At 37.9% G+C, this 27289-nt stretch overlaps 1 protein-coding gene across 4 annotated transcripts in view; it reads right to left on the reverse strand.

Moving 5' to 3' along the window:
* LOC122045418 (recQ-mediated genome instability protein 1-like) overlaps nucleotides 1-27289 on the reverse strand; it is a 58770-nt gene that overhangs the window by 16705 nt on the left and 14776 nt on the right. For 3 of the 4 annotated variants that reach the window (XM_042605641.1, XM_042605640.1, XM_042605639.1), the window contains exons 3-7: nucleotides 20201-20346; nucleotides 19707-19825; nucleotides 16189-16604; nucleotides 15439-15549; nucleotides 15209-15337 (exon numbers count right to left, since the gene is read on the reverse strand). In XM_042605641.1, the coding sequence (XP_042461575.1) occupies nucleotides 15209-15337; nucleotides 15439-15549; nucleotides 16189-16604; nucleotides 19707-19825; nucleotides 20201-20346 (921 nt within the window). Of the gene's footprint in view, nucleotides 1-15208; nucleotides 15338-15438; nucleotides 15560-16188; nucleotides 16605-19706; nucleotides 19826-20200; nucleotides 20347-27289 lie in introns of those variants that run through there. The other variant, XM_042605642.1, reaches the window with a different exon arrangement.

Consider the following 27289-nt stretch of genomic DNA (forward strand, 5'->3'; position numbering starts at 1 on the left):
CCAGAACGTGGTGGATTACTTAACAAGCCATGGAGTAAGGGCACTCCCAGGAAGAAGCTACAGCACGAGGGATGTCATTGGGCAAAACTGGATAGTCAGACCATCATCTACTAATATTCCAGTACAACCTACTGAGGTAAATACAAGGAATTTATTAAATGAGAATATATCCTTGCAGTTTGAAAATTACCAGGCCACTACTGCAAGTCATCCAACATACAACTTAAATGATGAGGAAGTCCAATCGGATGAAGAGGAGGTACGCAACCATATTGTTGCAGTACTAATTGAAACCCCAGTTCCCGAGGAAGAATTGTTGGTTAAAAGAATCTCTTCCTTAGCTGTGTTACCTCAAAGAAGGACAGAAGGATCAGCCGGATATGATCTAGCCATAAGTTATCCACAAGAAATTGCAGCACGATCAAGATCTATGATGGCTACTGGCATCTGCATTCAAATACCAAAAGAAACATATGCAAGGATAGCTCCAAGATCTAGTGCAGCTATGAGAGGACTAATGATTATGGGAGGAGTTATTGATAGTGATTACAGAGGTGAACTAAAAATTATTGCCTATAATGCAACTGACAATGATATATTTCTAGATCAGCAAGAGTGCATTGCTCAAATTATCCTAGAAAGGATCACCACACCTCCTGTACGAGAAGTAGCTGAACTAGCTAATACGACAAGAGCGGATCATGGGTTTGGTTCAACAAACCAAATATGCTCCAGGTACTTGGCAAATCCTTTATGCACTGGTTGTCAATATTGTTGTGATGATACAGACTATCACCTACAACCAATACCTGACCCGGAACTAGAAGCATCAACAAAGAAAGGTAAAAATCCTCTAGACATTCGTCTAAAAACTAAAGAGGAGATTGAAGAAGAGATTCGGAGAATACAACAACAAGCAAGGTTAGATGCTATCGAAGATCATAAATTTTATGAAGATCAGGCTTATTGTCAACTCACTGAAGGAACATGGGCACATAGCATTGCAACAACTAGACGAATTCTCCGTGATTCCAGAGAATACAGAAGACAATTACAAGCTGTACTAGATGACCCTACCACTTCAAGTTCCTCATATTCTTCTAATTTTATATGTGTCCTTTCTGAAGAAATTACAGAATCTGATGATGATGATGATTATTTTCAATATCTACAATATTTAGCATTACAGGACACACCAACAGTACATGATGATGAATTCATCAATCCTTTCGCGAAAGGTGGTGGGAAAGAGATAGTTGCAAAAGAGATAGTTGCAGCCACTACAGCTGATGCAGAATGGGTAACTGATTACCCTCAGATATCCAGATTACAGGAGCAAATTTACTCACAGGAAGCAGTGTCAAATTATCGACCCCTGCGGATACAACAATGAATCCTGTAGGATATCCCCCCAACAGACCCAGCAGGCGCCAAAGGAAGAACCAGTGAGCTTTGGTCATCCTGCAGAACCAAAAGCAGTATTTAAACGAAAAGAAACTTCGGAATGGTGGAATTTGCCAACTGCCCACCAACAAACTGGTGCCCTTTTAGTACTTCCTACTCAATTAAATAGGGTTGAGGATGTTTTTCTCAGGTGGGAAGCAATTACAAGAAATGTGGTGGCTTTACAAAACTTCACGGACACCCAAGACAAGGCGGATTTTATAGAAAATTTATTGGGAGAATCAGAAAGACTTACATGGATCCAATGGAGAATGAATTACCCACATGAATATCAAGAGCTTGTTAATTCAAGTGATGGGAGGAATGGCACCCAAAATATTATTTCTCAAATCAGAAGGGTATTTCTACTGGAGGACCCCTTTCAAGGCTCAACCGAGATGCAAGACCGAGCATATAGAGATCTTGAAAGATTAACATGCAATCAGGTAAAGGATATTTTACCGTTCATGAATGAATATATGACCTTAGCAGCAAAAACAGGGAGATTATTTACCGGACCAGAATTATCGGAGAAGTTCTGGCTTAAGCTACCAGGTGATCTCGGAAGAAGATTAAAGGAGGCTTTTGAAGAAAAGTACCAGGGCAACACAATGGGAGTACATCCCCGAGTTATGTTTTCATACAAGTTCTTGGAAGAAGAATGTAAGAAAGCTGCATTCAGTAGATCATTGAAAGACCTCTCCTTTTACGCACAAATACCAATACCAGGATATTATGATAATCCTAAGAGAAAGTATGGGGTACGAAAATCAACAACATACAAAGGAAAGCCACATCAATCCCATGCCAGGATAGAAAAGCGCAAACATTTAGTCAGAAATAAGAAGTGCAAATGCTTTCTTTGTGGAGAAGAAGGGCATTTTGCAAGAGAATGCCCCAAGGAGTATAAGAATATCAAAAGGGTGGCCATATTCGAGGGTCTGGAATTACCAGATGATTATGAGATCCTATCAGTTCAGGAAGGAGATGACATGTCTGATGCTATCTATAGCGTATCAGAAGGAGAAGACCTTCAGGTTAATTCTTTACTCCAAGAAACTTTATTTGTCTTCATAGAACAAACAAATACTTACATGATAGGCAAAAGTGGCGGATGGCAACCCATGGTTCGAATTTCAAAGTTACAACATGACTGCAACCACATTTGGGAAGTAAATGGTGAAATACCTCCGGAATACCAAAGATGCAGCTGTTGTAAAAGAGAAACAATGCGAAAACATAGGATGCATTGTGGGGTATGCAAAATCACATCTTGCGGTATGTGTACAAGAAACTATTTTGACACAACAATACCCGTGGAAAGGTCTGTTCCTATTCCGTTCTCTCCAACTAACCTTATACAGGAGCAGCAAAATTACATTACATGGGCTAAATCAAAAATTGATCGATTAAATCAAGAGATCCAGACAATCAGGACGGTATCTGACCTGCAGATAGAGGCAATAAAACAGGAGTTTAAGCTAAAGGAGGCAGAATTAATTCGCCAAACAGATGCTGATAAAATGGAGGTAGACGCAGAGAATGAAGAATTGCGCTTAAAAATTGACCTTCTTGAACTTGAAAATACAGATTTGAAGAAGAAGCTTAGCCAATCTCCAGGCCAGCTCCCAGATAATAACGAGATTGAAGAAGAAGAAGGCGAGGAAGGCGAGGAAGGAGCCTATGTTTTAATTGATTCAGGACGAGAAAAGATCTTTTCTATGGAGCAAGCTGAGCAGCCAAGGAGGCGATCAAATGGTCTCTTTAATCTGATAGTAGAAATTGATATACAAGGAGTAGAGAAGTTCAAGGTCAACGCAATCTTAGACACAGGAGCAACTACCTGCTGTATTGATCAGGTATCTATTCCACCACTCTCCATTGAAGATAACACTTTTGTGGTAAATTTCAGTGGGATAAATTCAACGACAACTGCAAACAAGAAGTTGAAATATGGAACTATGCGTATTGGAGATCACAGCTTCAGGATACCTTACACCTATGCATTTCCATTATCAATTGGTGGAAATATATCTATGATATTGGGCTGCAATTTTATAAGATCTATGTATGGAGGAGTAAGGATTGAAGGAAATGAAGTTACGTTTTACAAGAACGTAACCACTATTAAAACTCAACAGACGATTCCTGCTGCAACGGCCATAGAAGAACTGGATTTGGAGGAAGAAGAATACAATCAGATACAAGAGCAGGTATGCACTTGGCATCAAGATCAAAAGCTGACAGATTTATTATCTGAACTAACCAATACAGGATACATAGGAAATGATCCTATGAAATACTGGGGGAATAATAAGATATCCTGTAGATTGGATATTAAAAATCCAGAGCTGATAATTGAAGATAGGCCATTGAAACATGTCACACCACAAATGAAGGAAGCCTTTCAAAAACATATTGATGCTCTACTACAATTAAAGGTAATCAGGCCCAGCTCCAGTAAGCACAGGACTACTGCCATTATAGTCCAATCAGGTACTACAGTGGATCAAAAGACAGGACGGGAAATAAAAGGAAAAGAGCGTATGGTCTTCAATTACAAATGCCTGAATGACAACACAAACAAAGACCAGTACAGCCTTCCGGGGATAAACACCATCATTCATAAAGTAGGGAGAAGCAAAATCTACTCAAAATTTGACTTAAAGAGTGGATTTCATCAAGTGGCAATGCATCCTGATTCAATACCCTGGACGACCTTTTGGGTTCCTCAAGGGTTATTCGAATGGCTTGTAATGCCATTTGGTCTTAAGAACGCACCTGCAGTATTTCAAAGGAAGATGGATGAGTGCTTCAAAGGTACGGAACAATTTATTGCAGTATATATTGATGATATACTAGTATTTTCAGAAACTGAAGAACAACATAAGAAGCACTTGGAAAAATTATTTGAAATCTGCAAAAGAAATGGGCTAATTCTGAGCCCAACAAAAATGAAAATAGGAAGTTCAACAATTGAGTTCCTTGGCGCAACAATTGGGCAGTCCAGAATCAAGTTACAAGCCCATATTATAACCAAGGTGGCTGATTTTGCAAAGAAGGAACTGCAAACTACTAAAGGGCTAAGATCATGGCTAGGGCTTCTCAACTATGCAAGGGCTTACATTCCTAACTTAGGAAGAATACATGGGCCATTATATTCAAAGACTAGCCCAAATGGTGAGAAGAAAATGAATGCACAAGATTGGCAGCTAATAGAAAAGGTGCAAGGTATGATCAAAACCTTACCTGACTTAACTATTCCACCTGCAAAGTGTTATGTTATCATAGAATCTGACGGATGCATGGAAGGCTGGGGAGGAATTCTTAAATGGAAACCAATGAAGTTTGACTCAAAGTCAGCAGAACAAATTAGTGCATATGCCAGCGGGAAGTTTTCACCTCCTAAGTCCACCATAGATGCAGAAATCTATGCGGTGATGAATAGCTTAAATAGCTTCAAGATCTATTACTTAGATAAAGAAGAACTTCTCATCAGGACTGACTGCCAGGCCATTATAAGTTTCTTCAACAAGTCGTCACAAAACAAACCATCCAGGGTGCGCTGGATTGCGTTCACCGACTTTATTACGGGCCTTGGAATTCCGGTCTAATTCCAACACATCGAGGGTAAAGACAATACTCTTTCTGACGCATTATCTCGTTTGGTTTCTGTAATAACAGGTCCATGGAGCCCAACAAACGGAGACGAATTAATACTAGCACATTGCTTGAAGGACCTTATGAATTTTTGGGTCAATACCAAGAAGTCTCAGGAGAATCCGACCCAAGAACATGTACACCAGGCGAAGAAGACGCGCGAAGACATCTGGCGGACATCGAGTGGACCACAGCAAAAAGGCTTATCAATAGCCTGTGGGAATTCAAGCTTATCATTGACACCAAGGAGACAGACTTTTTCAAAAGAAGCCAGCACCCAAAAGGAATCTACTTTAAAGATGCACTACCAGCTGTCACCACATCAAAACAACAATTATTAGATGCCTTCCTTCTGGTACAAGGCATAGTCCAAGACGTGATAGACACTCCACCCTAAAGATGGAACGTGGTGAGCCCGTGAATCCAAAAGATAAGAATGGATTGAGCCCCGGGGAGCCGTCCATATCTTAAAGTTTCTTAGCCTTAGCTGGAAAGTCATATAGACTTTATAGACTTAGCTGTAAAGCATATAGGCTTGTGTGTAAAGAGAACTTGGGAAGTGACAAGTGAACGACTGATGGGGCCCAATGAGCACCCGGTTCACCCTCATCTTCTCTATAAATTCTCTCTAATAGCTCATAGCAGAACACACATCGCATAACGGTTCAAGTTCTACTTTGAGAGTTGAAGCTTGCCTAAATTTGTCTAAGTAAGTTCCTTTTAGGCAAGCTGAGAAAGTTTCAAGCAAAGTAGATAATGTACAAGAGAGAAAGTACAAGACTGAAATTGCAAGAAAAGGAACTTACTTAGACAAATTTAGGCAAGCTTCAACTCTCAAAGTAGAACTTGAACCGTTATGCGATGTGTGTTCTGCTATGAGCTATTAGAGAGAATTTATAGAGAAGATGAGGGTGAACCGGGTGCTCATTGGGCCCCATCAGTCGTTCACTTGTCACTTCCCAAGTTCTCTTTACACACAAGCCTATATGCTTTACAGCTAAGTCTATAAAGTCTATATGACTTTCCAGCTAAGGCTAAGAAACTTTAAGATATGGACGGCTCCCCGGGGCTCAATCCATTCTTATCTTTTGGATTCACGGGCTCACCACGTTCCATCTTTAGGGTGGAGTGTCTATCACGTCTTGGACTATGCCTTGTACCAGAAGGAAGGCATCTAATAATTGTTGTTTTGATGTGGTGACAGCTGGTAGTGCATCTTTAAAGTAGATTCCTTTTGGGTGCTGGCTTCTTTTGAAAAAGTCTGTCTCCTTGGTGTCAATGATAAGCTTGAATTCCCACAGGCTATTGATAAGCCTTTTTGCTGTGGTCCACTCGATGTCCGCCAGATGTCTTCGCGCGTCTTCTTCGCCTGGTGTACATGTTCTTGGGTCGGATTCTCCTGAGACTTCTTGGTATTGATCCAAAAATTCATAAGGTCCTTCAAGCAATGTGCTGCTTGACCATTGGGCCGGATTTTGAGTTGTTGTGCTGAGTCTTCCATCTGTGCTAGTATTAATTCGTCTCCGTTTGTTGGGCTCCATGGACCTGTTATTACAGAAACCAAACGAGATAATGCGTCAGAAAGAGTATTGTCTTTACCCTCGATGTGTTGGAATTAGACCGGAATTCCAAGGCCCGTAATAAAGTCGGTGAACGCAATCCAGCGCACACTGGATGGTTTGTTTTGTGATGACTTGTTGAAGAAACTTATAATGGCCTGGCAGTCAGTCCTGATGAGAAGTTCTTCTTTATCTAAGTAATAGATCTTGAAGCTATTTAAGCTATTCATCACCGCATAGATTTCTGCATCTATGGTGGACTTAGGAGGTGAAAACTTCCCGCTGGCATATGCACTAATTTGTTCTGCTGACTTTGAGTCAAACTTCATTGGTTTCCATTTAAGAATTCCTCCCCAGCCTTCCATGCATCCGTCAGATTCTATGATAACATAACACTTTGCAGGTGGAATAGTTAAGTCAGGTAAGGTTTTGATCATACCTTGCACCTTTTCTATTAGCTGCCAATCTTGTGCATTCATTTTCTTCTCACCATTTGGGCTAGTCTTTGAATATAATGGCCCAAGTATTCTTCCTAAGTTAGGAATGTAAGCCCTTGCATAGTTGAGAAGCCCTAGCCATGATCTTAGCCCTTTAGTAGTTTGCAGTTCCTTCTTTGCAAAATCAGCCACCTTGGTTATAATATGGGCTTGTAACTTGATTCTGGACTGCCCAATTGTTGCGCCAAGGAACTCAATTGTTGAACTTCCTATTTTCATTTTTGTTGGGCTCAGAATTAGCCCATTTCTTTTGCAGATTTCAAATAATTTTTCCAAGTGCTTCTTATGTTGTTCTTCAGTTTTTGAAAATACTAGTATATCATCAATATATACTGCAATAAATTGTTCCGTACCTTTGAAGCACTCATCCATCTTCCTTTGAAATACTGCAGGTGCGTTCATAAGACCAAATGGCATTACAAGTCATTCGAATAACCCTTGAGGAACCCAAAAGGTCGTCCAGGGTATTGAATCAGGATGCATTGCCACTTGATGAAATCCACTCTTTAAGTCAAACTTTGAGTAGATTTTGCTTCTCCCTACTTTATGAATGATGGTGTTTATCCCCGGAAGGCTGTACTGGTCTTTGTTTGTGTTGTCATTCAGGCGTTTGTAATTGAAGACCATACGCTCTTTTCCTTTTATTTCCCGTCCTGTCTTTTGATCCACTGTAGTACCTGATTGGACTATAATGGCAGTAGTCCTGTGCTTACTGGAGCTGGGCCTGATTACCTTTAATTGTAGTAGAGCATCAATATGTTTTTGAAAGGCTTCCTTCATTTGTGGTGTGACATGTTTCAATGGCCTATCTTCAATTATCAGCTCTGGATTTTTAATATCCAATCTACAGGATATCTTATTATTCCCCCAGTATTTCATAGGATCATTTCCTATGTATCCTGTATTGGTTAGTTCAGATAATAAATCTGTCAGCTTTTGATCTTGATGCCAAGTGCATACCTGCTCTTGTATCTGATTGTATTCTTCTTCCTCCAAATCCAGTTCTTCTATGGCCGTTGCAGCAGGAATCGTAGTGGTTACGTTCTTGTAAAACGTAACTTCATTTCCTTCAATCCTTACTCCTCCATACATAGATCTTATAAAATTGCAGCCCAATATCATAGATATATTTCCACCAATTGATAATGGAAATGCATAGGTGTAAGGTATCCTGAAGCTGTGATCTCCAATACGCATAGTTCCATATTTCAACTTCTTGTTTGCAGTTGTCGTTGAATTTATCCCACTGAAATTTACCACAAAAGTGTTATCTTCAATGGAGAGTGGTGGAATAGATACCTGATCAATACAGCAGGTAGTTGCTCCTATGTCTAAGAGTGCGTTGACCTTGAACTTCTCTACTCCTTGTATATCAATTTCTACTATCAGATTAAAGAGACCATTTGATCGCCTCCTTGGCTGCTCAGCTTGCTCCATAGAAAAGATCTTTTCTCGTCCTGAATCAATTAAAACATAGGCTCCTTCCTCGCCTTCCTCGCCTTCTTCTTCTTCAATCTCGTTATTATCTGGGAGCTGGCCTGGAGATTGGCTAAGCTTCTTCTTCAAATCTGTATTTTCAAGCTCAAGAAGGTCAATTTTTAAGCGCAATTCTTCATTCTATGCGTCTACCTCCATTTTATCAGTATCTGTTTGGCGAATTAATTCTGCCTCCTTTAGCTTAAACTCCTGTTTTATTGCCTCTATCTGCAGGTCAGATACCGTCCTGATTGTCTGGATCTCTTGATTTAATCGATCAATTTCTGATTTATCCCATGTAATGTAATTTTGCTGCTCCTGTATAAGGTTAGTTGGAGAGAACGGAATAGGTCTGCTCTCGTTCAACTTTTTGGTGAGCCTCCCATTATTATCAATCTGATCTTCAGGATAGTATTTGAGTATTCTGGTTGAAAATGCATTTAAATCCATCTGCTGGAAATAGGTGCATAATGTCATCTGATCCATTTACATATCTTATTTATCTTGTCTTGTTCTCCAATCAACTTTTGTTTGCTGGCACAAGGTTTTATAGCCTAGCATGCTCTTCTCAGTAATATTTGAATGTTTCTAACTGTGCTCTCTAAACGATATTCATATTATTGTAGCCTTCAACATCGAATTCAACTCCGTTCAACAATCGTTCATTCATGGACACTCTGAAAATTGCAGCATAACATCTCGTTCAACATCACGTTCAACGTCGCATTCAACTCCATTCAACAGCCGTTCATTCATGGATGCATCTAGCAGAAGTGGTAGCTCTCCTTCCACCACTCAACCTCACACATTATCTCCATCCAAAACACCAATCATTCATGAGGAAGTAGTAGATATTGGAGGCAAAATGAAAACAGTAGCGGATGTATGGTCACACACCAAGAAAATTATAAGGAGAAATGATAAAAATAAGGTCATTGTTGTTGTCGCTATTTGCAATTATTGCAAAATTGAAGTTCTTGCCCATAGCAGAACACATGGGAATAATGACATTGATGGACATGTGAAGAAATGCAAAAATAATCCTCATAATATGGTGAAGTCAGGTTCTTCTCAACCAATCTTAATACAGTCGCCCATGAATAATGCTTTTGACACCCCACATCTTTAGCCAAAAAAAAAAGCTTGAAGATAAGGTTGTCGCATTTGTTGCTAAAGATGAGATGTCGTTTAGGGTAATGGAAGGGGCAGGATTTGTAGAGATAATGAAGGAAGCTCAAACTCGATTAAAGATTCCCAATAGAAAGAAAATTGAATCTCTTGTATGGGATTTATATACAGCGGAGGTGGCTAAGATAAAGAGTGTCATTGATGATCAAAGGATAAGTATCACGACCGATATTTGAACCTCAATTCATAATATCAATTACATGGTAATCTCAGCTCATTTCTTGGACAATGATTAGAAGTTGCATAAGCAAATAATAAATTTCACCAAAATTACCTCACACAAAGGAGATGACATTGGCAAAGTTTTAGAAACATGCTTGAGTGATTGGGGGATAGATAAAGTTTTCACTATCACAGTTGATAATGCTAGCACGAATGACAAAGTGGTGGAGTACATGGGAAAGAGGCTAAAGGAAATGGCCACTCTATTATTTGATGGTAAATACTTGCATTTGAGATGTTGTTGTCATATTATAAATTTAATTGTCAAGAGTGGGTTAATCTTAATAAGTCAGTTGAGTCCATTAGAAACTGTGTGAAGTATATTCACTCTTCTGGGGCATGGCTGGACCAATTTAGGGAGTGTGTTATCCTATTGAAAATGGATAAAAAGTCAACCGTTCCAATGAATGTGCCTACAAGATGCAATTCCACCTATACAATGCTTTTTGTTGCATACAAGTTTAAGAAAGTGCTTGGTAGGATGACAAAGAATGTTCAATTTGTTGAATACTTTGAAAAGGAAGATGGTTCGGAGAAGAAAAAGAGTGGGGCCTCCTATGGAAATGAATTTTCTCAAGAGATTTCATGATACTACATTGCAACTTAGTGCTACCAAGAAAACTACATCACCCTTGATTTGGGAGGAATTAGTTTCAATGAGGGCAGTCATTGACAAGACAATACTTGACACTACTTATCCTTCAATGCAAGAAGTTGCTAAGAGAATGGAGAGTAAATTCAAGAAGTATTGGCGCAATCTTAAGAACATGAACAAGCTTGTTTTCCTAGGTCACATTCTAGATCCTCATTATAAACTTCAAATGATTGGGATCCATTTGGGGGATATGAAATTAGATGCTAGTAAAATACAATCCTTTGTTGACGGTTTAAAGAATTGTCTAATGGAGTTGTATCATGCATATAAAGGGAATTCACCTTTGGATCATATTAATGGGATTGATGATGGCGATGTAGACAAAGACTTAATGGAAATGTATAAGAATGATCCCGTTAAACTAAACTACCATCTGAAAATAGTTCAAGTAAGAAAAACTCAAAAGCAAGCAGAAATAACCAATGAGGTGGACAAATACTTCTCGGATCCTTTTTGTGAAATAGAACTCAAGCTTTGATATTTTGGAATGGTGGATAGGGAATACAACGGCATTTCCAATCATTTCTAAGATTGTCGAGGATATTTTTTCAATCCCTTCATCTACTATTGCTAGTGAGAATGCTTTTAGCATTGGGAGGAGGGTCGTAGATCCATTTAGGGCATCATTGCATCTCAAAATGATGGAGGCACTAGTGTATACTAGTGACGGACTTAGAGGTGAAGAAATTAACTTATACAAGAAGCCGACAGAAGACAAATTCAACTTTTATAAGGATTGTGAAGAAGTGGTCACAAGTATGTCAATATTTAACTTGTTTATTATTTTTTATGAGTACTTTGATTTTTTGTATCATTCTTTTATGAAACACATTACAAATTAACTTCTATAAAATGAAGATTTTTTTAACAGAAGTGCATCTATTTATTTTAGTCATTGATGTTCATGAAGAGGAATGTGGCTCAGTAAGTTGGAGTAGGGTAAGTTGGTGCTTGGTATATAATATATATTTATGGTTTTATGTAATTGTTGCATTTCTAGCTACTCCTTAGTTGGGTAAGCCTTCAATAATCAGTAACTATAAAAGATGGCATATTCATTTGAATTTATTGTTTGATCGGATAACTGCTTTAGTTTTTCATTTGTAATTTTTAATCTTGGTAGAGACTAGAGATTATGCTTATATGATATTTGTTGTTTGTAGGTACCCTCATGCACACGATAAAGTAATGCATCCTCCTCAAGTGTAAACTCCAAAGTCCAAAGGCCTTGTGGTAGAAGAATAGCTAATTGATGTGATATGTTAAATTTTATTTTGGATTTGCTTAGATTAAGTGATTAACCAAAAAATTGTTTCAATGGAAGTTGATGGTTTTGCGATTCACATGTATTTTTTCCGCTTTTTGATTACTCAATGTTAGTGTGTTTCAGTTTCAGTTGCAAGTATCATGTTGAACTATGAACGATTTCAAGTTAGTACTTCAGTTATATTGATTTTCCCTTTAGATGTGTTCTCTTATCTGAATATAGCAATACATTTGAATTTTGAACTACAGGTAATAGATACTCCTGGTCTTCTTACAAGACATGATGGTTAGTGATCCAAACAATAGCATTTTTTTTAGTTCAGCATGCACTGAAAATGAATCATCATGATATTGAGACATTTGTTTTTTCGGGTGAAATTTTCTTCTGGACTCGTTATAGAAATTTTGCAAGTCCTGTTGTGTGATGTTTCTCCTTTCCATCTGTTATTTTTACCTTACTAGATACCTATGAGTTGTATCTACCATTATTTTGTGACTTGAGGTAGCAAAGTATTGTTTCCAAATGCGATCTCTGGCTTGATGTTGTTTCCAATGCGATCTCCTGCAAGAGTCTCCTGTCGGCATTTTACAAGATGATGAATTTGGTAAATATAAGATGTGTGGACCTGATGGCTCCATTCATGTCTCCATAATGAGCAATCAAGGTGTCGACAAGGTAATCACAAAAGCACGATATGCAAATTTCTAAATTCTCTGTGATTCTTTTTTCGTCTGCTATCATCATCAGCTGAAGGCTAGAGTTCATGACCTACTTCTCTCCCAAATGGCTCACATCTCAATTGCAATTCATTTCAATTGATATCATTTGTCTCAGGTCAAAAGTATAGAAGGATGATTTACAACTTGAGTGATAGAAATTTCAATTGCTATCATTACAGCCATATATCATATGTAAAATGAACCAAGTGTCGGTGGAAATAAATGCACATGTAGCATTTTTCTTTGGTTCAACATTGCTCAAAACAGCATCAAGAGAACATGACAAATCAGTCTTAAAGAAATTTTAAAAAATATTTTTGGGATATCATCTCTACACGACAGGATCTCAAACATTCAGGTCCCAACACTTATCGGGTACGGGATCGGGAGAAAAAAAATCCCAATTTTTATCAGGACAGGGATTGGGTAAGATGGTTACGAGACGGGTCCCTACCTGATTCCACCCCTACTTATGTTGAATCTATTTTATTGCAACAAGATGTCGCTCGGATTGTATTGCAATGTCGCACATGTTAGACAACTAAGGCAGCTAGGAAACACAAGTCTCTCTACACATCACCCCAATTTCCTGAACCCTAGTATTAGTATAGACTTTGTTTTAGGTTTACCTCTGAATTAATTGAAACCACAACTCTAATATTTAAAAAAGGCATACCTTATTAAGGCCAACAATGCTTCATAGATAGTCAAGTTGTTGTTTAGGGAGATTGTCTATTGCATGGGTTATCAGCTATTTTTAGAAAACTAAAGTTATTTTAGCTCAAGTGTTCATCTGCCTTGCACCTACAAACTCATGGGTAATGGATAGAATGAGGTTGTTAAGCGACACTTTCTATTCATCTAAGTTAACAGAGAAATTTGTTGAGCATATTAGATATTCATATTAATGTCAGCAGGAAGATTGCACTAAATAGTGAAGCTTATAAAATTTCAACGGATGCACATTATAAATTTTAGTATAATATAGGGGAATATATGCTTCTCTATGATCACTTTGAAAGTTTTCCTAAAAACTCCTTCAAGAAGATTCAAGTTCACTCCTATCCCTTCTAAATTCTAAAAAAGAATAGTTTCTTACTTACCTACTAACTTAAACATTAGCCTAATTTTCAATGTTGAGTACTTACTATCTCATTAAGAGATATTCAAGCCTTCCCCCTTGTTTATTGATTTGTCTATAGGTCATGCTTCTATAGTACCAGTTCCTGCACTTCTATCTACGGTACCACCCACCTCTCAGATCACACGCATTATAGGCACTTAGACAGTGATAGCACCTCATGGCAGTATTCATGGTCACTTAGTGTATTGGAAAGGATTTCCATAGATTAACAACACATGGATTACTAAAGATGAGCTTTGACAGTGTGCCACCAAGTTACTTGAAGCTATAAAATAATAGCCACTTGATCCATCTACAGAAGCTCCACCATTATGCACCTATGTTTTGCGTCACAAAGCGCCTCTTCTCCTGCTCAACGATGTCAAACTCCTCTTGGAAAGGGAAATAAATTTAAAATTTTTAAATTACAATTTTGTTATTTAAATTGGCAGTAAAATGAATAGAGTTAATTGTTTACTAAGTCTTCAGATCGAGTCTATATAAATATCCTTGTCATCGTATGTAATATTTAATAATATCCCCACTTTATCTTGCATGAGATTTTTCATCTGTGGATAGGGTTGTAAACGAGCCGAACCAAGCTGAGCTTTGGGGTGTTTAAGCTTGTTTCATAATATAACCGAGCCGAGCCGAGCCGAGCTTAAATTAACTAAGCTTTTGAAATGATTGTTCAAACTTGGCTTGGTTTATTTTTTACGAGCTCGAGCTTGTTTGAAGCTTGGGAGCTTGGTTCGTTTAGATATTATCGAGCTCTCAATTCAAGCTCGACTTGAGCTCGGCTTGAGCTCGGCTTGAGCTTTGTTCGAGTTTGGTTCGTTTAGATGTTATCGAACTCTCAATTCAAGTTTGTTTGTTTGATTGTTTGAAACTTTTAGTCTTTTGATTGGTTATTGAACTTGATAATTTAAACTTATTTATTTTATTTTATTATTCATTTAGCACATTGAAAAGAGTTTTATTAATGAATATGGTCGAACGTTAACGAGCTGAACACATGTGTTCAAGCTTGTTTGTTTAGTTTAATGAGCTGTTCAACTTGTTTGTTTAATTAATCTTGTGTATATTGAACGAACATAAACAAATTCTTACCAAGCTGAACACCAAACTTGTTCACGAATGTTTAGTTCATTTACAGCCTTATTTGTGGAGGCAAGGATTTATGCCACATGTTACATCAATATGATATGAAGAAAAGATAACTTGGCCAATAGAAAAAAAAAAATTTCAAAAACGGCTGAATCAAAACCAGAGGGAAGAGGAGCTCCACATAAGGTTGCCAATTGTTGATTGAAAGGGTTGCAAATTTACAAAATATGTAAAGCAAAACATATAAAACATGAGACAATATAAGGTTCAAATTGTCACAAAATAGAACTACCTCAAACTTGGCCAAGAAAAGTTGGAACTTTTTCATTGTCTCCCTCATATCAGCAACTATTCTCTTTTCTGTGGAAGAAAGAGCAGCAGTTACTTCTTCTGGAGAATGGCCTATTCCATTCTGCACAACCTGAGGAACAAAAGGTAAAATGTTTACCACAAATGATCAACAATGAACAAAAAATTGGAAAAAAAAAAGGCAATATCAATCAAAAGCAAGAAAAAACTTACTTTGTGATCAATGAGGACCTCTGATATTAGACTTCCATCATCCACATAAACACTGAGTTCATATGTTCTCCTTTCTTTGAATTGAAATCCTTTCACACCAGTCAAAAAACACTGCAAAAAACTAACAGTGATAGTTTCAATCTACAAGTTAAAATAATTAACTGCTAAGTATGTACTATACTTCAATAGGTAGAAACTTAGGAAAAAGTGAGTCAATGTTTAATGACTTCATCAAATTAACAGAAAATTACTATATAAGAATCTGTGAGCTAGACAAAGTGCTTCCATTCTTCCATTCACATCAAAGATTGAAGCAAACAGTGAGTTTTCGTTATCAAATCCTTAATGTGCATGACTATATTATGCACATCGTAAATTTGTCCATGTAGGCTAGCAAGAAAGCATTTCCTCCCCATAGCATGTTAGGATTCTGTCACAGCAATCATCAGAAGTATTTCAAGTATATTAATATTTCTTTTCTATTCTAGTGTTACAGTATAGTCCTTCCAATGAAAACAATTTTTCAACTGCTTTGCTCGTAGAAACAGCAACAAATATTCTAAGTATTATACTTGCAACAAATCAATACAAATGTGCATTATAAAGCATGAAAATGGGTATCTGCACCAAAGTGAATGCCGACAGAATTCAAGAAAGAAAACAAACCTTGTTTTGAAAAAATAAAAATCAAAATCAAAGGACTTCAACAAAAGTTTGAATAAAATAACGAATGAGAATAAAAAAAGTGACCTTAATCCTCCCGTGAATCGGTGGTATCTTGTCTTTCTCTGTGGTCCATTTAGCAAATAAACAAGCCAGATATGTGAAAGGGATTGAATCCAAGTCACTTAGAATCAAGGGATGTTCTATTTCAACTGCATCTTCCACGTCTGAAGAATGGGCATGCTCCATGGTAGAGAGAGGATTATGGGTTGAATTAGATAGCATGTCCGATCTGTTTCCATGGCAAGCAGGTCCCTCAGTAATATTTTCTTCAATATGAGCAGAGTATTCTTCTCTTAGAGGGATCCTAGCACTCTGAGCAGCAACTACTTCATTGCTGTGTCTCACAATACAGGGATCATCTTGAATTGTAGTACCCAGTTCAACAAATTCTGGGATTGTGGTACGTGTAGTGACTATCCCAGCACTAACCAAATCGGTACCTACAAAGTGATTGCACATTAGATAGAGAGAGAAAATTTTGGATTGTGTTACAATCCATGAAATATTCGGATGATAGGTGAAGTACTACACTGGGATACATTTTCATTACGTGATGATGACATGTGTAAGTAATAAGAGTAGAAAATGTTCAAGCATATAAGAAAACTTATACGGAAACTTGTGCAACCAATTTGAGAAGCTAAGATGAGAAATTTACAAATTATTTAGTACAGTTGAGCAGAGAACAGAAAGGCGCGCGCGCGCGCACACACACTCCACTGTTAAATTTGTGAGCAAGTAATATAATACATTAAAAGGGTAGCCCGGTGCACAAAACTATCATAGATATGGGGTCCCGATAAAGGGTCTATTGTATGTAGCTTTACCAAGGTTATTTCCACGACTCGAAACCATGACCACCGGGTCACACAACAACAACTTTGTCATTGCATCAAGGCTCCCTTCAAGTAAGATAATGCATTGACTAAGAAAACACACACACACACACACACAATATAATGCATTAAAAGGATAGCCCGGTGCACAAAACTCCCGCAGATATGGGGTCCCGAGAAAGGGTCTATTGTATGCAGTTTTACCCTGCATTGCAAAAGGTTATTTCCACGACTCGAAACCATGACCACCGGGTCACACAACAACAATTTTGTCGTTGCATCAAGGCTCCCTTCAAGTAAAATAATGCATTGACTAAGAAAATTCTAATCAGGTGAATCCAAACATATCAGGTTGTATGCTTGTGTATTAGTGGCTTTTGAGATTCCAACTTCTAAGAGATTTGACATAACATGTATACAACCTCGATCAGGGTTGGTTGTAGAAAAACATAAATTAGACAAACAACCAGGCCAGTATTAGTATTGTGGCAAAAATATTACAAGTAAGCATTCAAATGCATATACTAGAGATGAAAACAGGCATGTCATATGTTAAAGAATCCCTTTCTCTGAGATTTGATTTTACCTAAAGTTTTTAGGGACCTAATTGCAAATACCATATAGCTGCCATTGTGATAATATGCAACTCTATCCCCTCTGAGATCAAGCTTTGATAACGACTCAATCCACATCAGCTCTACTTCACAACCTCCCTATGTGACATAGGGGCATTCACCTGCAACCAAAAGCACATGACACCCACCTATTCATGACGCCAACAACTCCATGCTCATGACTTATTCTGCAACCAGACCTCTCCATGACGCCATCAAGCGCTCATAACTCTACACAGCATCTCTTGTTGTGCCTGCATATAGACCTCTCACCGACTGCCTTCCTCATGCATTGTCCCTTCCTCACAGACATCTCCTCGTGCACCAACCTCACCGCATGACAATTCTGTGAAGTTCCTACACAAGCATAGATAACTGCATCGTCTCTTGCAACCCCATCTATGTACCCAATACATTCTTTCCAGTGAGCTCATTGTTAGATCCCACATTCGTCCTCTCTTTTTGGGCAGCATATATTGTTTTAGAAAGTAAATCTTCGTTTCTTCTCTTTCAAAGTCAAATAGCATTGCTCTCCTCGGTGATCAAAAGCTATCATCAATATAGAATATCATATGCATCTATTAGTTCCCAAGTATCCCCTACCATTGGTTCTTAAGCCTTTTTAGATCCATGACAATGGCCACGGAAAAGTTGAATGGGAAAAGCAATATGCTTTGTGGGCTGCAAACCTACAACAATTTAAATTTGAATTTAGTTGACTGGCCAATGTTACTCGGAACACCTTACCACCCAAGCTACAAAGATTCACCAAAACCTTGTGGGAGCAAATTGATCATCAATTAGTTGCTCTCCTTTGGTAATCTATTGATCTCAGCCACATTAGCATCTTTCTCCTGCTATAAGTCTTGGTCGTATACAAGTCATCTCAAATACTCGGACCTATGTTGTGATTATGTCTTTTTAGTTGTGGAAATCAATCACCAAGATAAGCAATATTAGTGAACGATTACAGAGTTTTGATTTCAGAAACATCATTCAGATCACTCAGATGTTATGCAAGATTACTAGGATAAACTTCTTACATTTACTTTCCTTTATGCTGTCCAGTTTGAATTAGAGAACACTAGAGTTTAGTAGGCTATTTCACTCCACTCTTGTTTCACCCATGGTGAGTTAGACTAACTCACATGGGCAATTAAATTGCCATCTCGAGGATCGCATGGTAATGAAGAAGGTTGTCAAGCGAGGTAGTAGCAGCCATCCTGATCTATAGGCCATGCTCAAGTGCTCCAACTGTGGGAAACTACTACTCTCTTTATGGCTACCCACCAGGCCATCCTTTACATGCAACTCATGTAGCTGAGTCACACATTACTTCCTAGGACAATCCATCAACCCATATATACTTTGCGTTTGATTCCACTATTAAAGTTCTTATTGAGTTATATTTGCGCTTCTTAAGATGCTATCAGTACCTTATCTCAACCAATTACCTATAGTGGCCATTGTGCATAATTTTGGTAACATCTTTTCCTCTGACCATATCCTACCAATGTTAGAAGAGCTAATGGGTCCTACTCACTCATGGGTTAAGAATGTTTCTGCTTCACTTTTGTTGCCTTTGTTCTCAGTCTTCTATACAATTAAGTTTCAATGCTAATTTTCATTTAGGATCTAAGGATGAGTTTCATAGATTGTACTAAATACTAATTGGATATGTCATTATCGTCTTTGGATCTTTTAGTGGCCCTATCTGTCTCTAGACTTATAATTGTCCTCATCAAGTTAATCTATAAAGTTTAAAAAATAGTTTTTAGTGCTTCTAGTCTTTAATTGTCTTGAGTATAAGTTATATTTATTAAGAAAACATACTTGGTCTATGTTCCCTAGTAGAGTCCATAAATGTGCTACTACACCTTTTGTTTTACTTCATTTTGATATTTTAGGTTTGAGTCATGTCATTTTCACTCTAAAGTGTAAGTATTGTGAGAAATTCCTCATTAATTGAATGATTTCTAAATGCATTTTTCCAAACATTATATGTTGTTGAACCACAAATTGTAAAACAACAAATTACCAAATATTAAATTACTTTTAGACAATGCACCTTGGTATAAAGTGACAAAAGTACCTTGATCCAATACTTGCGAATTTAGTGTTGTTGAATTTGTTGGTGCACCTAAAACATTGTTGGAGGGCCATGCTGCAAGACAAGCCCTTGTAGACAATGGACTCATATTACCACGCTTCCTGTGGAAGTTAATGAGGTGAAATAACATTTTTGTGCCCCAAAATGATCACAACAAATGAAAAAGAGAATATTAAAATTACCATGTATTACCAAGCTTCTTGTCAATAACAATTAGTCATCCTATATTTGTTAGGAATTTTTTTAACCAAACATTTGAGGAGATGTTCACTCAACCAGCATAAAGATTTATCTTAGTAGTTTACACCAATACAATCCCTCCCCCTCCCCCTCCCCCTCCCCCCTTCCAACCAATACACACACACACACCCTCCCCTGACCATTTAGTTAATGGATTATGTTCATCATGGCACCATCAACCATTAACAGTATCCCCAAAGATAGGAAGCACAAAATGAGAAAATAAAGCATAGTACCTTTTGCCTCGTGGAGGTTTATTTACTTCAGCAACAAGCCTCTTCCTTGCTGCATCTAAATCCTCAACTAGGCCCCCAAGCACCGTAAAAATTTCTGGGACAAGCATTAAAAGCCCTCGTCGTATATGCACATTATGAACAACAACCTACAATTATAAATAATATGCCTTTGATAAAGTAATGTATTTCAATTAAAAGTTTTAGGTTGAGTACTGAGTGACATCATGAAAAACCAAGCGTTAAAGTGGAGAAAAGAAGTAAAAAAAAGGATGAAAATTGTCCGTCAACTTGACCAATCTGAGTGTCAATCACACAAGGTCAGATATTGTGCTCACCGATTAATTGGTTGTTGAATCCCATGTGATTTGAGGCTTGTTCAATCTGAGAACTAATTAAAAAGTGAGAGGGGCTTTTAGAGATTTTCAATAGATCACTGAGAGTTGTGAGATGGACATTTTGTGATTTAGTCTATCTATCCCCATAGGCGGATTCAATAATATAGAAATTGAAAACTTTGAGGACTGTTTGATTCTCTTATAAACCTAACGCATGCTCTTTGACTCTCTCAAGGATCCCTTCACTCCTTTTTTGCATAAATACCTCAAACAATTTCTTTAATAATTCATGAATAATAGACTTCGCAAACCACATGACTCCCAATTCTTAATTTTTCCACACTTATAACCATAACCCAAGTAACAACAAAATTGTATTAGTTAATGGATCTTTAGCTGTTGCTGATTTTGGAGATGTTCACCTTATCCCTAGCATTATCCTGAAAATGTCCATGTACCAAAATTGTGCCTTGTTTCCATTCAAAAATTAATTATTGAACTTCACTATCATGCCAATTTTCCCCCTTCTTATTGTGTTTTCTAGGATAAGGACTAGGAAGGAGGATTGGACTTGCTAAGGAACATAGCGGTCTTTACTACTTTGAATCAAATAAGAAGATTAGGAATAATTTGTCTTTGTCTTCTCACCGTTCTTCCAATAAAGACAATATTTGGTTGTATCACAAATGCTTTGGTCATCCCTCTTTTAGGATTTTAAAAGTCATGTTTCCTCTTTTTTTCAAGGATTGGATGTTTTTGAGTTTCAGTGTGATGTTTGCAAATTGGCAAAATATTCTCGTGGCAATAAAAGAAGCTCTATTCCCTTTCATTTGATTCATAATGACAGATGGGGTCCTTCTAATATTCCCAATGTTTCTGGGGCTTGATGATTTGTCTCCTTAATTGATGATTACACTCGGGTTACATGATTGTTTCTCGTCAAACAAAAATATGATGTCAACATTGTTATTCCTAATTTCCACTTAGTGATTCAAAAACATGCATATCAAATCGACATGTAAAACGACCAATAAATGCTCCAATTAGGCGATGTGAAACTATGATAAACATGCATATCAAACGAGGAAGAGGAAGACCAAAATAGACTTGGTTAGCAACAATAAAAACAAGATAAAATTTATTTAAATATAGATGATGATATAATAGAAGATAGAGCTCAATGGCGTAAAAGGATTCATACAGCCGACCCCACCTAGTGGGAAAAGGCTTGGTGGTTGTTGTTATTGATTCAAAAACAATTTGGAGTGAAAATCAAAAGCTTTAGGGCCGACAATGCAAGAAATTACTTTAACCAAATCTTATCCCCATATTTCCAATCCTAGGGATTATTTATGACTCGTCTTGTGTTCATACACCCCAATAGAAAGAATAGCAGAAAGGAAAATGGACATTTACTCAACACTACTCATGTTTGTTCGTAAATCCTATTGGGGAGAGGTTGTCCTTAATGTCACATACATGATAAACAAGTTTCCCTCATGTGTCTTAGACAACAAGAATCCCATGCAACTTCTCGACAATTTCTATACTCATTTCCGAATCACAAATGGGGTTACTCCTAGGATTTTTTAGTGCACTGTCTTTATCCATATCCACGGTCTACTACGAGGTAAACTAGACCCTCGTGCCATCAAATATGTCTTTCTTGGATACTCATCCACTCAAAAAAGGTGCGTAAAAGTGTTATCACCCTTCATCTCAAAAGTTTTACATTTCCTTCTTTGAATATAATCCATTGTCCTTCAAGTCCTATCCTCAAGGGGAGATTTTAATGACAAAAGAAAGCACTTGTGAGTCATTTAAACCCATTAACGCTCTTGATCTTCCTCCTACTCAAATCCATACCGAATCACATTATATTCCTATTCCATCTAGTGAGTCACCTCCATCTTCCTTTCCATCCGGTGTCCCTCGTGATACTCCAAGGATTCCTCAAGTGTATTCAAGGAGAAAGGCTGCTCCAGAAGTGATACAAATTCAAGAACCTCACCCGCAAACCTCCGACCCTGATACTGGGATCAGGGTAAGATCTAACTCATCTTTACAATCTACTGAATCATCCATTAACCTAACAAACAGCCTTAACCTTCCCATTGTTGTTTGAAAAAGTACTAGAGAATGAACCAAACACTCTCTCTGACCTCTATCGCACTATGTTTCTCTTAAACATCTATCACCAGCCCACGAAAAATTCATTGCGAGTCTAAATACCATGATTGTTCCTAACATTGTTTCTAAAGCATTGTCAACAAAGGGAATGGAGGGATGTCATGAGAGAGAAAATGGATGCATTAGAAAAGAATAAGACATGGGAGGTTGTTGATAAACCAAAGGGAAATAACATCGTTGCTTGTAAGTGGATTTTCACAATAAAATACAACGCAAATGGATCCCTTGAGAGATATAAAGCTAGGTTGGTGGCAAAAGGAAATACTCAAACTTAGGGCATCTCTAATGGAAGAGTCATGAGAGGTTTGTAAAATCAAAAAAAATAAATAAAAAACCTTGAACCATTGTAAAGGTGGGGTTTGAGGTTCGTAGTTTAAGAGAAGTAATGAAAACTCAAACTTATTCTTTTGTCTCAAAATTAATGTAATATGCATGGAGTCATGCAACTCATGCTATGAATTGGATCACAACAAAGCTCATTTAGAGCTTTAACCATTAAAGATGTTTCAATGAGTTTTCCTATTGTCAATGTTGCAAAGTTCGACCTAGGCGACCGCCTAGGCGCTAGGCAGCCCCTAGCCGAACCGAAAACCATCTATTCAGCCAAAGTAGGCGGTACTGTTTATGTGCAGTCCTAAGCGCTGAATAGATGGCCTATTCGATAAGCGGTCAATCTGTTCAATCTAGGTGATTTTTTTTTGTTTTAAATAAAAATATAAATTTTTATATTATAATTATATTAGTTAATTAATAGTTTATTTAATTAATTATTAAATTATAAAATAAATAATTATAATTTATATATTAAGTAGAAATTATATATAATTTATAAAAAAAAAATTATATCACTGATATAATCCATATAAAACTATTTATATTTATAATTTTTTTTTTTATTTTAATATAACAATTTTAATTAAAGTACATTTGAAGGGGTTAGTAGCTTAAAGTCGTAAACTATTTTTTAATACTAATAGATTGATAGTTCGTTATGTTCTCATAAATATCAATTGTATTTGTAGGTATATACAAAGAAAATGAATAGACTAGATACGCATCGATTAAATAATCTAGTCTTTGTTCAATTCAATGCAAAATTGATGAACAAGGAAAATAGGGAGAAAGAGAGGAAAATTAAAGTGCTTTTAGCAAGTGATGCAAGTTCTGCACAAGATTGGATTGTCAATGGGGTTGATGATGAGGTTGAACCGGACACGGGCATGACTTGGAAAGTTGTTAGTGATGCTGTAGGAACAGATGAAGCGCTTAGGCCTAGAAGAAGTAGTAGACTTAGAGAACTTGATGAGGATGACTTTCAATCTGAGAGAGAGGAGGAAGTAAATGTTGTAAAATACCGTAACAAAATAATAATAAGGTTTAATAGACGAATAACCTTAATGGAATTTTTAGAAATTTTTTGAAAATTTTTCGGAGCTCGTATGCCGTATTTTACAGGGATGAGTTTATTGGGCTTAGAGGAATCCTATTTGGAGTACCCACTTAAGTGGGAGTTGATTAAGGAATAAACTTAAGGTTTAATTGATTAAATCTAAAGTATAAAAGGGAAAACCTAGGTTTTCCTTTATTCCCTCATTCCTCTTCCGTCTCCTCTTCATTCTTTCTGATCCAAGCTTCGCCGATTTCCCCCTTCTCTACCGCCTCTCCCGATCTTCTCCTCATCGCCGCCCATGCCCTAACTTCTTCTCACCCGCCGCCCATGCCCTAACTTCCTCCCACCCGCCGACCTCCCGATTCTTCATCGCGCCGACGCTTCTCCTCTTCTCCCCATCCCTTGTCGCCGCCACCTGATTGGCGACGCTGGCCTCTCCAACACCGACGATCGGAGCACATCATGAAGCCAGCCAGTGGCGAGCTTTTCTTCCTCTCGCGTTACTGCAACGCCCTGATTTGCCATCACCGCACCTTCCTCCACTCGATCGTCGCAGAAACAGTTGTTGCCGGGTGTTGCCATCGCCGAGAGGGAGGAGTCGACGAAGGGAATTAGGACAAACTCTCCCTCTCGCTCGCGGATCTGAGCAAGGCAGAGGTGGTTTCCATTAGGGAGGTCCATCACCTTCTCCTCTCCACTGGATTCATTTTCCTCTTCCTTGCCGGCATGGATCTACTATCGATCCTTCGATAGGGATGGCAATGGGGCAGGGCGGGGGCGGGGGCGGGTTTGTCATTCCCATCCCCGCCCCGTTCTCATTTTTTCGGGTTCAGGGATCCCAGAACCCGAACCCACGGGGATCAAATCCCCATCCCCGCCCCATCCCCGCCTCATTCCCAAATTTAATTTATATTATTATTATTATTTAATAATAATTATTAATGATAATATTAATATTAATATCAATATTAATAATATTATTAATAATAATATTTTCAAAAAATTTAATATTAATATTAACACTATTATTAATATTTTTTTAAAAAAATCATATTATTATTTATTAATATTAATAATAATAATATTCGGGGCGGGTTCAGGACGAGTATAGGAATGGGGATAGTATTCCCATACCCGCCCCGAACCCGCCCCATCCCCGAAAAATAGGGGATCCCCATCCCCATTTCGGGTTTTCCCCGCGGGGCCCCAAACCCGCATGGAAAATTGTCATCCCTATCCTTCGAGTGGGACAGATTGACCATCCTTCTTCTCCGATTGCCATCGAGCCATGCCATAATGTCGTCGCCATTCTCCTCTGCCCTAGTTCATCACCACAGCAGCAATCAGATTTCGCTAGAGAGGAAGCTACGAGTTGGAATTCAAGTAAGACGTGTTTGGTTTCAGATTAGCAGGATTTGGTTGGTTTAGATAATTTCATGTTCGTTCACAGGATCGTTTGATTGAGTTGTAATGGATTGGTTATTGGGCAAAATCCTCCAAATAGCACTGTTCTGGCCAGCAGAGTGCAACTGTGATTGATCCAACCAAAAATTAGGGATCGATTAAGGGTAAGATGTTTAGTTAAAGGTTGTGAATTAAGATTTGGGTTTAATTCTCAGTTGTTGATGTATTGATTGTGGATTGTGGTGCTTAATTTGAAGGGGCAACGATTTCATTGAGCTATGGCCAGTTTTCTAGCCGTGATTGTTCCGGCCACAAGTCAACAGTAAAGCACACTAGAATTAGTGAGTTGTTGAATTGATTCATTTTTAGCTTAATCTGAATCAAGTATGGAATGCTTAGGGATATTGTGTTTGATTATGGATTTAATTATTGATTAGTGGATTTAAAAGGATTTATGATAAGATTTGATTAGTAATTGATTGGTAAGAATTAAGGAATTGGTTGGTGGATTAAAGATGAACTTATCATCTAATTAGATTTGGATCGTTAGGTGGATTTAAATATGGTTACCTAATTAAATTAGGATTGGATTTTTGGATTTAGCTAATTGATGTACTTTGAATTAGCTGAAACCGTACATATGTTGATGCAGGACTTTGATTCGAGACGAGCATCTCAACGTGGGATTGCTTAGTACGATCAACAGATAATGGCGGGTACCTTTGACTTATCTCTTTTGATATTGTCATTCTGATATGCGTAATAGGTTATAGCCAGTAGTAATGGTTATATTTATATTTGCTTGGTATGTCACTACTTGATACCCGTAGTATGCCCATATTGTTATCTGTTATGCATTTATGTTTATGCCTCTTGATTCTTGTCATATGTACTTATGTTTATATAAGTAGTGGCATACAATGCATTACCGAGTATAGGCCTAGCTACTAGATATACGTGGCATGTGTACCTAGATTTATTATCTGACATGTATACCTAGTTTTACTATCTGGCATGTGTACCTAGATTTATTATCTAGCATGTGTACCTAGTTTTACTATCTGGCATGTGTACCTAGATTTATTACCTGACATGTATACCTAGATCCTTATTATGGACTCGGTTTTCCTTTTGGTACATATTATATGGAGGTTGATATTTTCAGGAGTTACATGCTTTAGTGTCATGCACCATTTTGCATAATTACATGCTGAGCGATTGTCGGCTCCTTTATAGTTGAGCACATCGCCAGTTACATCTGCACACACAACCACTCATGAGTTAGTGGTATATCAGGCAAGGTGTGTGCAGTTTGCTCTGTCAGGGATCCGCTGGTACGCTCATAGGTAGTGTGACTGCAGCGTGATAGCGGGCAGGGATCCCTCCTCTTGACTATGATACAGGGAGATGAGAGCTTAGGCTCCCCCACTATGTTTGGAGTAAAAGGATAGGTGCACTCCGACAGCATCCTGTCCACTAGGTCACTCAGGAATAATGATGGCAGAGTGCACAGCCGTCATAGCCCTACCCACTCGACCTCACCATCGCGTGTGAGGTGGCTGACTGACGTCAGGGGTGACTATGTCATTTGCATCATATGCATGGATTGTATTTATTGCTTGTGATTGCTGCATTTTGGATGCTGCATTTTGGTGGTTGCATATGATTGACATGCATACAGGAGACATTATGTATTTGGTCTGACGACCCTGCACCTGTTGGTATGGTTCACACCTTTATGTTCGGATAGGAAGTCCTTGTGAGCACAAT

The sequence above is a fragment of the Zingiber officinale genome, chromosome 2B (genome assembly GCF_018446385.1).
Source record: "Zingiber officinale cultivar Zhangliang chromosome 2B, Zo_v1.1, whole genome shotgun sequence".
Classification (NCBI taxonomy): domain Eukaryota; kingdom Viridiplantae; phylum Streptophyta; class Magnoliopsida; order Zingiberales; family Zingiberaceae; genus Zingiber; species Zingiber officinale.